The 17,911-nt window shown below is 34.1% G+C and overlaps 2 protein-coding genes across 6 annotated transcripts in view; one reads left to right on the top strand and one right to left on the bottom strand.

Annotated features, from left to right (window-relative positions):
* Positions 1-17,911, bottom strand: part of CDK13 (cyclin dependent kinase 13) — a 121,145-nt gene that overhangs the window by 43,378 nt on the left and 59,856 nt on the right. For all 4 annotated transcript variants that reach the window (XM_072791639.1, XM_072791641.1, XM_072791640.1 and 1 more), the window contains exons 6-7: positions 2,248-2,437; positions 487-543 (exon numbers count right to left, since the gene is read on the bottom strand). In XM_072791639.1, coding sequence (XP_072647740.1) covers positions 487-543; positions 2,248-2,437 — 247 coding nt within the window. The remainder of the gene's footprint in view (positions 1-486; positions 544-2,247; positions 2,438-17,911) is intronic.
* Positions 1-17,911, top strand: part of MPLKIP (M-phase specific PLK1 interacting protein) — a 112,723-nt gene that overhangs the window by 76,340 nt on the left and 18,472 nt on the right. The gene's annotated exons all lie outside the window — the stretch shown is intronic.

Raw genomic sequence — 17,911 nt, 5'->3', positions numbered from 1 at the left:
GAACTTCCTATTGTTTAAACAAACAAGTTTTTTTAAAATAAAAGGCTCTAATGAAATTTAAAAAATTTAACTATAGATAAAACTATAGTTTAAAAAAAACAGAAGTCCAAAATATAACTAAAACAAAGTTTGTAAGTTTAAACATGCAATATTAGATATTTCACTAAACACAAAAATCGCGAACATCTTAATATCTGGATTTGCATTAGAAATTTAAGTATGACTTTTACAAAATTCCTAAGTTCACTTAAGATACATTTAAAATGGCACATTTTTAAAGAAATTATATTTACCTGTAAATGTAAATTGAGATAAATACATAAGATTTGTAATGAAAACAGTCAATCGAATATGGTATAAAATTATATTATTTCACATATATAACAATGAAGAGTAAATTTCCCTTTTCTTAAAAAAAAATCAATAAAATATTCTTAAAACGGGTCAATTCTATTGTCTGTAATAGTCATTTGAAAGCACTCTTACCTTTCTTCTGAGCTATACAATCGAGCAAGTCCAAAATCTGCAAGTTTTATTTGCCCTCTGGCAGAAGACAAAAGGAATAAAAACGTATTAGTCTACTCTGAAATCATATATATTTATATCCACTGATAGATATCTAAACATATTATACATATTCATATTCTATTCTTAAAACTAATAAAAATATACTAATATAAACTTTAACTTTCATCACACAGCAGTACACTAAGTCCTACAAGGAAAGGCAAATAGATATACTCATACATAATCTTAAAAAAAAAAAAAAAAAAGTAGTACTTTTCCTTTGGTAATTTCAGCTCCTATTATTCTAGTACCACCACCACCACCGATACTACTACTATTATACTAGTATTAATAGTATTTTAGCACTATGTAAGAGTTCCTATTTAGAAAAGTACATTTCAATGGAAATAAAACTGAGATCACTTCTGCTTAGTAATTAGACATATTACTTGTTCAACTCAAATCAATAATGCATATGAACACATTGTTTTATTTTCTAGTTATTAGAGGGGCTAGGTACATAGAAACCTTTCTACCAACTAAAATCAGAACCAGGCATGCCTCACTTAAACTAATGAGTAGCACCAAATACAACAAAATTATCAGAGCTCAGGTTATGCTGTCAGTAAAATGTTTAACATAAGTTTTAAATACCTAGTTATGTAGGGGCACCAAGGTTGCTCAGCCAGTTAAGCATGTGACTCCTGATTTTAGCTCAGATCATGATCTCAGAGTCATGAAGTCAAGCCCCATGTCAGGCTCTGCACAGGGCATAAAGCCCACTTAAGATTCTCTCTTTCTCTTTCCCTCCCCCCATCCTTCGCTTGCACTCTCTCAAAAATAAAATAAATAAATAAAATAAAATAAAATAAAATAAAATAAAATATAAAATAATAAAATTAAATTTAAAACCCCCTACTTATGTGCATGTAAACATACTTCAAAAAAGTTCACTTTATTTTTTTAAAAAAGATTTTATTTATTTATTCATGAGAGACAAAGAGAGAGAGAGAGAGAGAGAGAGAGAGGCAGTGTCTCTCTCTGCCTGTGTCTCTCGATTCTGGGACTCCAGGATCACACCCTGAGCCAAAGGCAGACGCTTAACCACTGAGCCACCCAGGCGTCCCAAAAAACTTCACTTTAAAACTGTGATACTGAGGGAAAAAAAAAAAAAAAAAAAAAAAAACCTGTGATACTGGTATAAAAAAATTTCTAAATTAAAAAAAAATTTTTCTTAGATCTATTCTTAACCTAAAGCCAAAATCATATTATTAAGTACTAAAATATCCATTTACAGTATTTGGAAAAAATAAAATGAGAAAACCAACTAAGCCAACTTATTTTATGTACATTAACAACTATTATTGGAAATTAAAAAATTTTTTTTAAAGATTCCATTTATTTATTCATGAGAGACACAGAGAGAGGCAGAGACACAGGCAGAGGGAGAAGCAAGGCTCCTTGTGAGGAGCCGGATATGGGACTCGATCCCAGGACCCCGGGATCATGCCCTAAACCGAAGGCAGACATTCAACTACTGAGCCACCCAGGTGCCCCTAATTAAAGTATATTTAACACAACTTCAGATGCAGCTCAAGCCGTAATATTGGTGATTATGTTAAAAGTTTGAGCAATTAAAAAAAAAAAGTTTGAGCAATAAAATAAATTTTAAATCTTTTTAACAGAATCATGATATATATAACACCCACTTTAAACACATATATCAAACTTACATCATACCTATTGTTTAGAAGAATATTTGAACACTTGATATCTCTATGCAAAAAGTTCTTCTTATGACAATAATCCAGACCTTCCATGAGCTGTCTCATAAATGACTTTATGTGATTTTCATTAAAATGAACCAAGCCTGATTCCAGTAGTCCCATCAGATCATGGTCCATATATTCAAACACCAGATAAAATGCACCTAAGAGCAAGAATAATGAATTCATTAAAATTTTTTATTCTTACAACTTTTTTATAGGTTCAAAATTTTAAAAATTACAATGCTGTGGAGAAAATTATTTCTTGAAAAGAAGTCCTACTTTGTCACTTCAATAACATTCATCTTTCTCTCTGAATTTATTATCAATAAATGCATCCCAAGGAAACCTCTAACCTCTAACCTCTATATATGTTAAAATATAAAATCAACCCTACAGTGCATAGTTTCTGGGGGTGATTCACATAAAGTAATTCTTAACTGTTTTATGTATTGAACAAACTGTCTCTCAGCAGAAGCTGAATAAAACCAGTACAGTTCATTAAAGAAAATTTAAAAGTGATAAAAGAATTGTGTTCCATAAAAAAAAAGTCTGGGCCCAGCTGGGTCTTCAGATGATTTCTATAAAGACTTCAATAAGCATATAATTTAATTCTGTTTATACAGCTCCAGAGCATTTGAAAGCAAACTGCAACTTTATTTTGTAAAACCAGCTTAATCTTGCTACCAAAACCTAAAACAGCACATAGCACATATACAACTGTATTTATAAGAAATTCAAAAGTCCTAACTGAAGCTCATACAAATTGAATCCAAAGCTGTATCTAAAAATATTCCAAAGTTAATTTATCAATTCAAGAATGGAAAAACTAATAAAAGTAAATATATCTATCAAAGAAAATAAGTTATTAATATGCCAAAAAAGTTATCTGAAGAAAGCCAATATTGAGTTCCTAATTAAAAACAGAGCGAAGATCTCACTCATAGTAAAGGTAGAATAATTCTTAAAAGTTGGAAATTAAAGAGTGCACTTGTGATGAGCACTGGGTGTTGTATAGAAGTGTTGAACCACTAAACTGCACACCTGAATCTACACTGTATTTTAATTAACTATAATTTAAATAAAACATTTTTAAAAGTTTATAAATGGTACCTCTTTCAAGCCAACAACCAAGTAAAACAAAAGGAAAATATTCATTACTAGTAACTGCTCTAGAAGTTAGTAAAATTATTACTTTTTTTTGAAAGTCAATAAAATTAAAGACAACGTATAAACATTGAAAGAGAGAAAAATACAATTATTGATGGATGACTATTTTCCTTGAAAATCCAATAGAATAAAGAGAGAGTACCTAGGTTAGAGAAAATCATATGTAAAAAGCAAAAGACACAAGTAACAACTCATTAGAAAATAAATTTTAGGGATCCCTGGGTGGCGCAGCGGTTTAGCGCCTGCCTTTGGCCCAGGGCGCGATCCTGGAGACCCGGGATCGAATCCCACGTGGGGCTTCCGGTGCATGGAGCCTGCTTCTCCCTCTGCCTATGTCTCTGCCTCTCTCTCTCTCTCTCTGTGTGACTATCATAAATAAATAAATATAAAAAAATTAAAAAAAAAAAAAGAAAATAAATTTTAAGTATCTCTACAAAAGGAAAAAAAATTACTACAAATGACTAGGAATAAACTTTAAAAAGACATACAGAAATTCACGAAATACCAAACTGTTAAATTCTGTATTTTAAAACAATTTCAATAAAAGAACCAAGGATTTGTTTCTATTTTCTTTTGCTGAGAGGATACTTATCTTCACAAAATAATTCTAAAATTCACCTTACAGAAAACAAGAACCAAAGTACCAGCCAAATGTTTCTGAAAATTAATCTACCAGAGATTAATATTATCTGTAAAAGTGTAATATATATCATAAAACAAAGCCTAAATACATATCTAATAATTATGAAAATAATCATTTTAAGTCAATGAAGAAAAAAAGAGGGAAACTGGTATTGAGACAAACGTGTAACACCATAGGGAGGTGAGGAGTTACTCCAAAGACAAAACAAAACCCCATTAAAAAACCAACAGATTTTACTAAATAAAAATTTAGAATCACGTACCTAAGTAAACAATATGGAAGAGAGGTAAAGGCAAATGACAAACTGGAGAAACATATATGCTACAAAATTAGAATAATATCCTTAATATTAATATCCTTAATATTATTTATATATATATAACAAAGTCTTACAAATCAGTACATATCCTACAATAGAAAATGAGAAATAAAATGAACTGCCAATATGCAAAAGATATTTATGCCCAAAATACATGAAAACATTGGGGCACCTGGGTGGCTCAAGTCGGTTAAATGGCTGCCTTCAGCTCAGATTATGATCCCAGGGTCCTGGAACTGAGCCCCACGTGAGATTCCCTGCTCAGCGAGGATTCTTGCTTCTCCCTCTGCCTCTGCCCTCCACTTGTGCTCTCTCTCTCAAATAAATAAAATCTTATAGTATACAACTTTAACTAAAGGGAAAAGATTTTATTTTTTAAAGATTTATTCATGAGAGACACGGAGAGAGCAAAGAGCATGGCAGAGATACTGGCAGAGGGAAAAGCAGGCTCCCTGATGTGGCACTTGATCCTGGAAATCCGGTATCACGACCTGAGCCAAAGGCAGTCACTCAACCACTGAGTCACCCAGGTGCCCCTAAAGGGAAAAGATTTCAAAAAGAAAGACAATAAATACATAATATTAATAAATACTGTGAAGTATAAACAGATACTGTTTTATAGTGCCAGTAAATTAGAAGATTTATAAAATATTAGCCAATATACAAATATACAACAAAACTTTAAAAATTATATTCTCTTACATAGCAAATGTAAAGATCTAGCTATAAACATGTTCACTAAAAGAAATGTAGTATTAAATATTTAAAAGCAAAACAATAAGCAAACAAAAAAGAAACAAAAAACCTGAGTTATTATGATACATCTATACTATATCATGCACCTTGAAAATTACTGTAGAGGTATAATAATATCAATGTGGAAATGTATTAATGATGTTGAGTTAAATAAAGTAGGTAGATTATAAAATAAGTACTCAACAGATCTATATTTGATGGTATTAAATAACAGAGAAAGTATTTAGAGTTTGCATAGTGCAATACAGTTGCCACAAGTCACATGTGGCTATTGGACACTTGAAATGTGGCCAGACCAAATGTGCTGCAAGTATAAAGCATTCACCAGATTTCAAAGAATTACTACAGCAACAACAAAAAGAATATAAAATATCTCAATAATTTGTTATACTGATTACATACTGAAATGATCTAGTAGGTATACTGGGTTAAATAGAAATATTTAAATTAACAACTGATTTTTTTAAATTAGGCTAACAGATTATTTTAAATTAAAATATAATGGTTTGCATTCTATTTCAATTAGAACTGAATTAGAGATACAAGAATTGACATAGGAGAGCTAAGATTATCTCTCTATGCAGATAACATGATCTTTTGGTCCCTGAAAAAAACATAAACATTCAAAGGAAAAAAAAAATTAAACACAGTAACACAATTTAGAAAAATAGAAATATACAGTAGTCATTAACATAATTACCAGTTAAAAGACAAAATAGACTATTTCTAATAAGATATTAATTTTTTAAACTTAGGAAATGTACCAAATTCTTCAAAGCTAAAGTAATAAGACACTCTAAGACAGAAAACTATTTGCAAAAAAAAATGCATACATTCTTAGATAGGAAAGCTCAACATAATAAAGATGTCAATTTTCCCTAAATAATTTATAAATTAAGCATATCAATTTTTATCTTTTTAAAAATTTTATCTATTCAGAGAGGGAGAGAGAAAGAAAATGTGAGCAGAGGGAGGGGCAGAAGGAGAGAGAGAATTTCAAGCATACCCTGCACTTAGCACAGAACCTCAGGCAGGGCTCACTTGATCTCATGACCCCAAGATCATGATCTGAGCTGAAATCAAGAGTCAAATGCTTAACCAACTGAGCAACCCAAGTGCCCTGACAAGCTCAATTTTTAAAAATACAGAGTTTTTCCTATAATTAAACATAAAATTGATGCTATATCCATGTAGAAAAATAAATAAGAATAGCAATGAAAACACCTAAAAGAGAGCTTAAGGGGCATGAGGCACTACCAGATATTTATTAATGTCTATTAACTAAAAAGTATAATATTGCTAAGTGAACATGAAATGAAACAGAAATCCAGAAATATACTCAAGCATATATAGAACTTTAATATATGATAAAGATAGTGTATTAATGCAATGGGACCAAAGATAGACTATTAGGCATATTTGAGGAACTGAATGGGCAGACAGAAATAGATATAACTGATCTGTTACTCAAAACATGTACCAGCATAGAAAAAAGCAAATTAGTGCTAAATATAAAAAATAAAATCATGAAAAGATTTTTTAAAAAACATGAATTTCTTCATTACCTCAGAGAAAGGAAAATTTTCCTAACTAGGAATCAAATCAAGAAGCAGTAAGAGAAAAACACTTTGATAATGTGAGTATGTAAAACTAACAATTTACTGCATGGCTAAAAACACTACAAATAAATTTAGAAGAGTAAAGCAAACTGACAAGTATTCATTTACAACTTATATTCCGGAAAACTATTTAATATACATTATAAAAAGTCTCTCTAAGTTGGAAAGAAAACGATTAACAAGCTTACAGAAAAGTGAGCAAAAAAAAGATAACTCACCAGGAAACAAAAAAAAGGCAGCAAACTGCCATTAAATCAATGGAAAGTTGCTTAACCTTGCTCATGATAAAAATTTATTTTTCAAAAAAAAATTTTTTTAATTTTTAAGAAATTAAAAAAAAAATACTCTTCAAACAGAAACTTCACCACAATAACAAACTGACAAAAATCCTAAATATTTTGGACACCAGACTCTATCCTACTGCAGAAGCTGTGAGGAACACTCTCATACACTGCAAGGAATTTGGCAATATCTAATTTAATCACATTTAGCATTTCCCTTTGACTTAATAAGCCCAATAATAGGAACCTGTCCCAAAATAAAAATACGTAATCACATGGGGACAGAGCTGTTCAATGAAGCATTATTTCTAACAGCAAAATACTGAAAACAAAGCAACATTATTTCTAACAGTAAAATACTGAAAACAGTCAGTAAGAGACTGAATAAACTGTGGCACATCCACAGGGTGGAGTACTGTATAGCCATAAAAAGGGATGATGACAACCTCTACTAAGATGGAGTGATCTTCAGGATACATGACTAAATGTGAAGAACCAGGCACAGCAGAACATTTACTATTATGCTCCTTTTATATAAAGACGGGAGGGTGAATATGTACAAAAGAAAACTAAAATGATGAACTAAGCATTTAAAAATAAAACACAGTTGCCCATAGGTAAGGGAGAGACCAAGAACAAGAGAAATGGAAGTGAGACTATTCTGAATGTGGCCTGTTTCAACATTTTGAGTCTGGAATTATGTTTTTTTTTTTTAAGATTTTATTTATTTATTTATTTATTTATTCATGAAAGACACAGAGAGAAAGAGGCAGAGACACAGGCAGAGGGAGAAGCAGGCTCCATGCAGGGAGCCCGACGTGGGACTTGATCCCGGGACGCCAGAATCACACCCTGGGCCAAAGGCAGGCGCCAAACCGCTGAGCCACCCAGGGATTCCCTGGAATTATGTTATGTTTTACATGACTGATACACATCATTAAACCAAAAAGGGTGAAAAAGTAATGCTTAAAAAACTGGAAACAAATGAACCTAAATGTGTATCAAACTGGCTGTGTATGATGTCTATCATAGTATTTTGACTATGCCTGGGGGTGTATATTCTAAAAACAAAAAGAAACACTAAGAAATCTAAAACTGTATTCAGTAGTCTTCTCAGTAATTAATATTAGTATTGTTATCTTAAAATTATTATAGGTATATTGTAGGACTCTATTAATATCTTGGCAATCAAAATTTTCAGTATAAAAGAAAGGCAAGTATAGGATCAAAGAAATATAAACCCTGTTCTTTTAAATTAAAATCATCTGTGGTAGGAACATCTGGCTGGCTCAGTCAGTAGAGTGTGTGACTCTCAGGGTCATGAGTCCAAGCCCACATTGGTTGTTGAGCCTACTTTAAATAAATAAATAAATAAATAAATAAATAAATAAATAAATAAATAAATAAATAAATATTTCTTAAAAAAAAAATCATCTATGGTAGTCAGCCACCAAGATGGCCCCCAATGCGTCTTATCTCTTAGTATCTATGCCCTCCCACAGTGATTCAAGGACAGTGTGTGTGATCAACACAATACTGCAGAAGTGATAATGTCACTGACTACCAAGACAAGGTCATATAGATACTGCAGGTTCCATTTTACTTTCTTGGATAATTTGCCCTGGAAGAAGCCAGTCATGGAGCTGTCAGGATATTCCAGCAACTCTGTTGAAAGGCCCATGTGCTGGGGTGTCTGGGTGTTCAGTGGGTTAGGCATCTGCTTTTGGTTCAGGTCATGATTCCAGGGATCAAGCCCTGCATTGGGCTCCCTTTTCACTGGAGAGTCTGCTTCTCCCTTTCCCTCTATTCCTCCCCCTTGTTCATGCTCTCTCTCTCTTTCAAAAAAATAAATAAAATCTTAAAAAAAAACAAAAACAAAAACAAAGGAAGGAAGGCCCATGTAAAGAACTGAGACCTCCCACCAATAATAGAACTACCTTTTGCCAGCCATGTGAGGGAAACCGATTCTCCAACTCTGGTCAGGCCTTCTAGTGACTATAGCCCTACTCAACATCTCACAGAAACTTTATTAAAGAACCTGAGTCAAAACTGCCCATCCAAGATGCTCCCAAATCCCTGCCCACAGAAACCATAAGAGTTAATAGCTTCTAGCATCATCTTTTAAGTGCAACTGCCAAAGAATTAGGTTATATCTGAATAAGCTTCTAGATCTAATTATCATTTGTAGGAAATATGTGCATTAGAAGAACAAGCTAAAAACACCAAAAGGAAGCATTTAGAGAAATCCAAAATGTGGCCTATTCTTCAGCAAATAAGTAGAATGAAATTTCTAAAAAGCAAGAGAGGATACTACAGATTCTAGGAGACCTAAGACAATAATTAACTACTTACAATATAGATCTTTTTTGCATTCAGATTCAAACAAAGCTCGTATAAAAAATATTTCTAAGATAACTCAGTAAATGTAAACATTGACTGTTAGATAATATTATAAAATTACTGTCTATTTTGTTAGGTATAAGGCCTCTTTCTTTAACATAACCATGATTTCATTATCTATTTATTATAAGCAGCTGATTAACCAAGATTTATGTTTATAATATGATGCTTGGGACTCACTTAAAAATAATCCAGCAAAATAAAAACAAGTAGGGAGAGATAAATGAAACAAGATTAGCAAAATATGGTAACAGATAAATGTAAGAAATGGTGACCCTAGGGTTCATCATCCCATTTAAAAAAATTCTAAGTATATTTAAATTTTTCAATAATACTAAATTTAAAAAACCTGAAACAAAAATGAATTAATAAAAATTTTCATAGGCTTTCAGAATATCTTGAATTAAGGGACATACTGCTCCTATTTTTTAAATTTGTTTTTTTTTTTTTTAAGATTTTAATTTATTTATTTGAGAGAGAGCAGGAGCAGAGGAGAGGAGCAGAGGGAGAAGCAAGCACCCATGCTGAGCAGGGAGCCCAAAGTGGGCCTTGATCCCAGGACTCTGGGATCATAATCTGAGCCGAAGGCAGATGCTTAACCACTGAGCCACCCAGGTGCCCCAAATTTGGTTTTATTTTTATCAAGGTTATATATTCATATAGTTTTAGGCAATGTTTCAAAAATCAACATTTCCAATCATTTCAAAATGCTTCAGAAGTTTCAAACTATGTTATGAAATCAATTAATAGGTCACAACCTGTAATTTAAAATATATTTATTCAAAAAAATAAAATACAATAAAATATATTTATTCATTTATTAAAAAGACTTTATTTTTAAGTGACCTCTATAACTAACATGAGGCCCAAACCTACAATCCCAAAATCACAAGCTGCATGCTCTACCAACTAAGGCTACCAGGTGTCCCACAATCTGCATTTTTAACAAGTTTTTTTCTATTGCACATTATTTTCCCTTACATTGTATTTAAACAGTAGTAAAATCATATGTAATAATATTTTTATAATACAGCATTGCCATATGTGAACTTTCATTTTAATAGGAACTTATATACATACATAAAGTTAGAAAAATGTCCAGAATCAAAATTCTAAGAATAGTTTATCTCTGTGTGAGCAAATGGGTGATTCTGGCTTTCCTCTTACACTGCCATTTTCTGACTTTTCTATGAGGAACACAAACAGCAATTTTTAAATATATTAACAATTATATCTAATATACAATTTGATAAGGAAAAAACAACCCAACTGAAAGAAATGACAATGCCACAAAGAATGCACATGAGAAATCAAAATGATAAACATATATAAGATGATCCATACCTCACTAGGAATTAGGAAAGTACTAAACAAAGAAACAATGGGATACCATTTTCACCTAACAGATTGACAATAACCTAACAGATTGACAATATCCAGTGATTTCCAAATAAAAGAAAACTCATACACTACTACAACTTTTTGACAAAATAACCTGATTACCAATTAATTAAAAATGCAAACATCCATTGGCTTAAGTATCCCACATCTAGGAGTAAACCAAAGGAAATAATAACACCACTATGCAAGTATACATGTATATGGACATTTCTAGCAATATTGTTTATCATGGGGAAAAAGATGGGAAAAATTGAATGCCCATAAAGAAATGGTTGAATAGGGATCCCTGGGTGGCGCAGCGGTTTGGTGCCTGCCTTTGGCCTAGGGCGCGATCCTGGAGACCCGGGATCGAATCCCACGTCAGGCTCCCGGTGCATGGAGCCTGCTTCTCCCTCTGCCTGTGTCTCTGCCTCTCTCTCTCTCTGTAACTATCATAAATAAATAAAAATTAAAAAAAAAAAAAAAAAGAAAAAGAAATGGTTGAATAAATCTGTATATCCAAACTGTGGCACATTATGCAGCTACATGAAAAAATTTTATCACCTAGAGATAGGTTGTACTCTTTAATAAGAAAAGTAAAATGCAGAGTAAAAAAACTATTAGCACCAGGACTTCCTGATTCTGGTCTGACATGAAGGGAATTTGGAAGTCACTATACCTGCCATCGCAACAAGAAAATAGGAGAATAAACTGAAAATCAATAACTCTTCTTAGATCTACAGAGAACTGAGGTCACAGAGCAAACACTGCCCCTCAAATTAGTGAGTGAGACAGGTGGACACAGAGAGTCACAACTCACCAAAGCAGAAGCCCAGGAACAGAAATCTTCATAGGAACTTATTACCAGGGTAGGAAAGCCCAAACCATAATCGACAAATCGCTGAATGCTCTAGTGAACAAGTTTGACAGTTAATAACTCCAGGGGATCCAGCCTTAGATAGGCTTCCATACTTCTGCAAGTTTTGCCATCAGGAAACCTACCAGATTATCACAATGATGATCAGAGAAAAATCATACTGTGCTTCCGGCAAAGGGAGGGGAGAAACAGTCATGATGAAATACACCCAGAGCATTCTGTTCTTAACACAGCTTGCTCTCAAGAGAAATTTTATTGCCAGAGACTAGCCGACTGGGGTTCTGCAAGTCTTACCGATCTGGCAGAAAAAAAAAAAAAATCTAACTCCAGAACATTCTAGCCTTTGACTCAAAGGAAGGAAATACTCAACTGCAGCATCCTTTAGTATTCCTGTCTTAAGGGGGGGAAAAGCAAGAAAATTGAAAAACACCTCTGAAGGACGCAGCCCAATGATATAGGCGCACTAAAAAACAGATCAAAACACAGGCGTATAAAATACTTTCCCTCTCCCACTGTAACTTACTTACTACCATATAATAAGGCTCCTGTATAATAACAAAGGAATACAACCGAAGAACTACACATCCCAGACATTTTAAGAAGTCATCTCCAGGGAACTCAAAAGACAATAGGGGGGATCTTAGCCTCTGACACAGCTTCTGCAAAGAGTAGGAACAGCCTAACCACTCAGGAGATAAACATAAAATCTAACACCAAAGCCAGTTCACCTTAGTTTCTTCTATCCAATACACTGTGTCTGGCTTTCAATGAAAAATGAGGGGGATCCCTGGGTGGCTCAGCAGTTTAGCACCTGCCTTTGGCCCAGGGCACGATCCTGGAGTCCCGGGATCGAGTCCCGCGTCGGGCTCCCGGCATTGAGCCTGCTCCTCCCTCTGCCTGTGTCTCTGCCTCTCTCTCTCTCTATGTCTATCATAAATAATAAATAAATAAATCTTTTTTTAAAAAAAAGAAAAATTACAAGGTATTCTATACCACAATCTGAAGAGAAAATGCAAGTATCATCAGAGTCAGATTCAGATACAGCAGAGAAATTGGAATTATCACACCAGGAATTTTAAGAACTATGATTAATATTCTAAGGGTTCTAACGGGAAAAGTAGACAACACGCAAGAACAGATAGATACTATGAGCAGAGAAATAGAAATTCTAAGAGAATCAACAGGAAATACTAGAAATCACGAACACTAACAAAAATAAAGAACGTTTTTGATGGGCTAATCAATACATGGGACATGGATGAGCAAAGAAATCAGTGAGCCTGAAGATGTCAGAAGAAACTTCTAAAATTGAAATGCAAATAAAAATAAAAAATGGAAAAAAGCCCAAAATACTCAAAAAAACGTGAGACAACTACAAAAGGTGTTAACACATATGTAAAAAGAATACTAGAGGATCCCTGAGTGGCTCAGCAGTTTAGCACCTGCCTTCGGCCTGGGGCATAATCCTGGAGTCCCAAGTCTCTGCCTCTCTCTCACTTTCTCTGTCTCTCATGAATGAATAAATAAAATCTTTTTTTTTTTTAAACAGAATACTAAAAAATAGAAAAAAAAGAGAAAACAAAAAATATCTGAATAATAGCGGAAATTTTCCCAAATTCATAATAACTCCAAACCATATATCCATGAAACTCAAAAAATATCCAGGAAGATCTACTATGTATGTCAGGTTCAATCAGAAAAAAAAAAAAAAAAAAGAGAAAAATCTTGATAGAAGCCAAAGGGGAAAAAAACCCCACTGTACCTATAAAGCAGCAAAGCTAATAAAAATAGTATCAAGTTTCCTCTCAGTAAAGATACTGCTTAGAGAGAAATTATAGCACTGAATGCGTGGATTAGGAAAGAAGATCTAAAATCAGTAACCTAAACATGTACCTCTGGATAAAGGGCAGATTATTAAAAAAAAAAAAAAAAAAAGACTATTTATTTATTCATGACAGAGAGAGAGAGGCAGAGACAAAGGCAGAGAGACAATCAGGCTCCATGCAGGAAGCCTGATGTGGGACTCCATCCCAGGACTCCAGGATCACGCCCTGAGCGAAAGGCAGATGAGATGCTCAACCGCTAAGCCACCCATGCATCCCAAAAGGGCACATTAAAGTCAAAATAAGCAGAAGAGAAGTAATAAAAATTAGAAGCTGATTCTTTGAAAGAGTCAAATAAATTAATAAAAACTCTAGCCAGGTTAATTATGGAAAAAAAAGAGAAAAGGTACAAATTACTAATGCCAGAAGTGAAAGAAGACATCACTATTTCCCTCAAAAACTTTTTAAAGATTTTATTTATTTATTCATGAGAGACAGAGAGGCAGAGACATAGGCAGAGGGAGAAGCAGGCTCCATGCAGGAAGCCCAATGTTGGACTCGATCCCAGGACTCAACTGCTGAGCCACCCACCCATCCCTCTCAAAAACATTGAAAGGATAGTAAAGGAAGAGATGAACAGCTGTATGCCCACAAATTTGGTTATGTAGATAAAATGGATCAATAGCTTGAAAGACACAATGTATCAAAAGTGACACAAGGAAAAATAATTTAAATAGGCCTATATCCTTTTTTTTTTTAAGATTTTATTTTTAAGTAATCTCTACACCCAAAGAGGGGCTTGAACCCACAACCCTGATATCAAGAGTTCCATGCTCTAGGTGCCTGAATGGCTCATAAGCATCTACCTTCAGCTCAGGTCATGATCGAAGGGTCCTGGGATCAAGCTCCATACTAGGCTCCCTGCTCAGCAGGGAGTTTGCTGCTCCCTCTGGCCCTCACTGCCCCCACCCCTGCTCATGTTCTTTCTTGGTTGCTGTCTCTCTCAAATAAATAAAGTCTTAAAAACAAAACAAACAAAAGAACAAGCCAAGGATATCCCCTCTAACCACTTCTATTCATTGATGTACTGTAAGACCTAGCTAATGCAATGAGACAAGAAAAGGACATAAATGGTATACACTATTAGAAAGGAAAAAATAAAACGTCTTTGTTCACAAAGTACATGATTGTCTACAAAGAAAATCCCAAAGAGTCACACATACACACAAAAAAGTCCTGGAAGCAACTCTAACAAGGTTGCAAAATACAAAATTGATGTACAAAGTTAACTGCTTTTTTATACACCAGCAATGAACTGGAATTTGCAGTTAAAAACATTATATGATTCACGTTAGAAATAAAAATACTTAACTTATAAGTCATAATAAAGTATGTACATGATATACATGAGAAAAACTACAAACCACAATGAAAGCAGTAAAAATTAAATCAATGGAGATATTCCACGTACATGGAGAGAAGACACAATATTGTCAGGATGTCATTTCTTCCCAACCACAATACCTATGTATTTGTCACAATCTCAATTAAATTGTAGCAAGTTATTTTATGAATACTGAAAAACTGATTTACAGTTCACAGGGAGTGGCACACCTGATAAAGGACTGATATACAATGTGTACAAAAAGGTCCTTAAACTCAACAATAGGAAAACAAACAGCCCAATAAAAAATTGGCAAAAGGGACACGTGGGTGGCTCAGGTGGTTAAGTGTTCTGCCTATGGCTCAGATCATGATCCCAGGATCCTGGAGCCTGCTTCTCCCCACCCCTTTTCCTCTCCACTTCCCTCGTGCTCTCGCTTTCTCTCTCTCAAATAAATAATTTTTTTTTAATGAGCAAAAGATCTGAACAGGACTTAACCAAGGGGGGGAAAAAACCCACACACAGATGATAAGAATATGAAAAGATTCTCAACATCATTTCTCATTAAGGAATGGCAAACGGAAACAAAAATGGAATACCATACACACCTATTACAAAGGTAAAAATCCAAAACACTGACAACATCAAATGTTGATGAGGATATGGAACAACAGAACTCTCATTTATTACTAAAGGCAACACAAAATGATACACCTCACTTGGGAAGATAGTTTGAAAGTTTCTTGCAAAATGAAATATACTCTTCTTACTATATGATCCAGCAATCATGCTTCTTGATATTTAATCAAAGAAACTCAAAAAAACTAAAAACATATATCCAAACAGAAACCTGCATGTGAATATTTACGGCATTTTTATTCATAATTATCCAAAAACTTGGAAGCAACCAATACTTCCTGCAGGAGATGAATGGATAAATAAATAGGGTACATCCACACAATGGAATGTTAATTAGCACTAAAAAGAAACAAAGCATGAAACCATGAAAATCCACAGAGCAAACTTAAATGTATATTACTAAGTGAAAGAAGCCAATCTGAAAAGGCTACATACTGTATGTTTCCAATTATAATGCTGTTCTGGAAAAGGTAAAACTATGGAGACAGTAAAAAAAAAAAAAATCTGTATTTGCCAGAGTTTCAAAAGGTGGATATATGAACACATGGACACTAGGGTAAATTTTTAGGATAGTGAAAGTGTTCTGTGCATGAGTCTGTCAGATTCTGTGTCTGTGGGGACTTTCTGGGCCTCTTTTTCTTTCTCTATGTCTCCAACAGTCTCTCTCACACTCCATCAATCTGTGGGGATTCTCTGCATCTCTTCTTCACTGTCTCTTTGACCTGTGCGTCTCCTTTTTCTCTCAATTTATATATTTAAATACATATTTCTATTTCCATTTTTAAGCACAAAGGTCTTAAAGAATATGTAACAGGATTGGGAAGTAGTAAAACAGGAAATTTTTTCTTTATACATATTTGTATTATTTCAATGATTAGAATAAAATCATTTATACTTTTATACTTATTACAGAACTTTATTTTGAAAAGAATATTAAAATAATTTCTAGCTAAAAGTCCTTAAAATACAAGATATTTTAAATTCAGTAAAAGCTAATCACAATTAGCTCTACACTCAGAGGCAATGAAAAGCAATAAGGAGAAGAAATAAATTGGGGGGATAAATTGTATTACTTGTATTTCTGATCCCTTTCACTAAATAAGAGTTGAGTCATTCCTGTTCATTAAGTTGAATCCTTAAATGTCTGCCAGACCAAAAGATCTAGAACAACCCTCTTTAAGAAGTCAAATCAAGAATCTGAGGCTTAGATATCACAACTTGACCTAAATTATAATTGGTGGAAACCCTCCCATCAATCCAGAACATCCCTATGCTTCTAGAGCATTCTACCATAGGCTATTTTAAGATGGACCTCCCTAATCCACACCTACAAGACAAAAGGTACAAAAGGTACCTGAACAAAAAGGCAATTTATCAATCTTCTAAACATTCTTTGTTTTGGGTATACGGGGAAATACAGCTTTCAAAATTGTATGGCAGGAGTTGAGGTTCCCTTTCTCCACCTCTCAGTGCTAGGTCTGTACTCAGAACCCATTCTGTCACAAGGTGATTGTTGCAGCAATAGCTCCTTGCTCTCGGGCTTATACCTCACAGGTAAGAGGACCCCACTCCATGCATGAAATCTTAGGAATAAGTCTCAATCTCATGGACAGCAAAATCTTGCTGTAACTGGCCAGAGACACGCCCCTAAGGAACTGGAAGTAGAGTCAGCTCTACAGCTACATCAACTGAGAATAGGTAAACGGTAGAGCCTCAGAAACAAAAAACCTATGGCTGTTATAGGAGGTAACGTATGTAGGAAGCAGGTACATTGGTGGTAGGAGACACCAAGACGTAGCAACTCCAAAGTAGAGTCAACAACGTTGTTCATTCAAGGCATTGTCACAAGTGCCTATGGAGCACTTGAAATGTGGCTAGACTCAAGGGGACAAGATGCACCGTGGATTTTAAAGACTTACTACCAAAACATGCAAGATATTTTAATAATTTTTAAATATTCATTACATGTTAAATGATAGTATTTGGGGTATTTTATTTTTATTTATTTATTCTGTTTTTAACAGAGAGTATGTGCAGGGTGGGAGAGAAACAGAGGGAGAAGTAGAGAAATATTTTTTTTTAAAGATTTATTTAATTGAGAGAGAGTTTGTACAAGGAGGGAAAGATGTGGGGCGGGGGGGTGGTGGTGGAGAGGAAGAGAGAAAAAGAGTGAGAGAGAGAGAGAGAGAGAGAGAAGCAGACTTGTTTCTGAGGGCAAAGTCCAACAGGGTGCTTAATTCTAGGTAACCTGAGCTGAAATCCAGAGCTTGGGCAGCCTGGGTGGCTCAGTGGTTTAGCGCTTGGGCAGCCTGGGTGGCTCAGTGGTTTAGCGCTGCCTTCAGCCCAG

The sequence above is a fragment of the Canis lupus genome, chromosome 21, assembly GCF_048164855.1.
Source record: "Canis lupus baileyi chromosome 21, mCanLup2.hap1, whole genome shotgun sequence".
Taxonomy (NCBI): Eukaryota; Metazoa; Chordata; class Mammalia; order Carnivora; family Canidae; genus Canis; species Canis lupus.
Note: the sequence above shows the minus strand (reverse complement) of the source record. Positions and strands in the feature narration are given on the sequence as shown.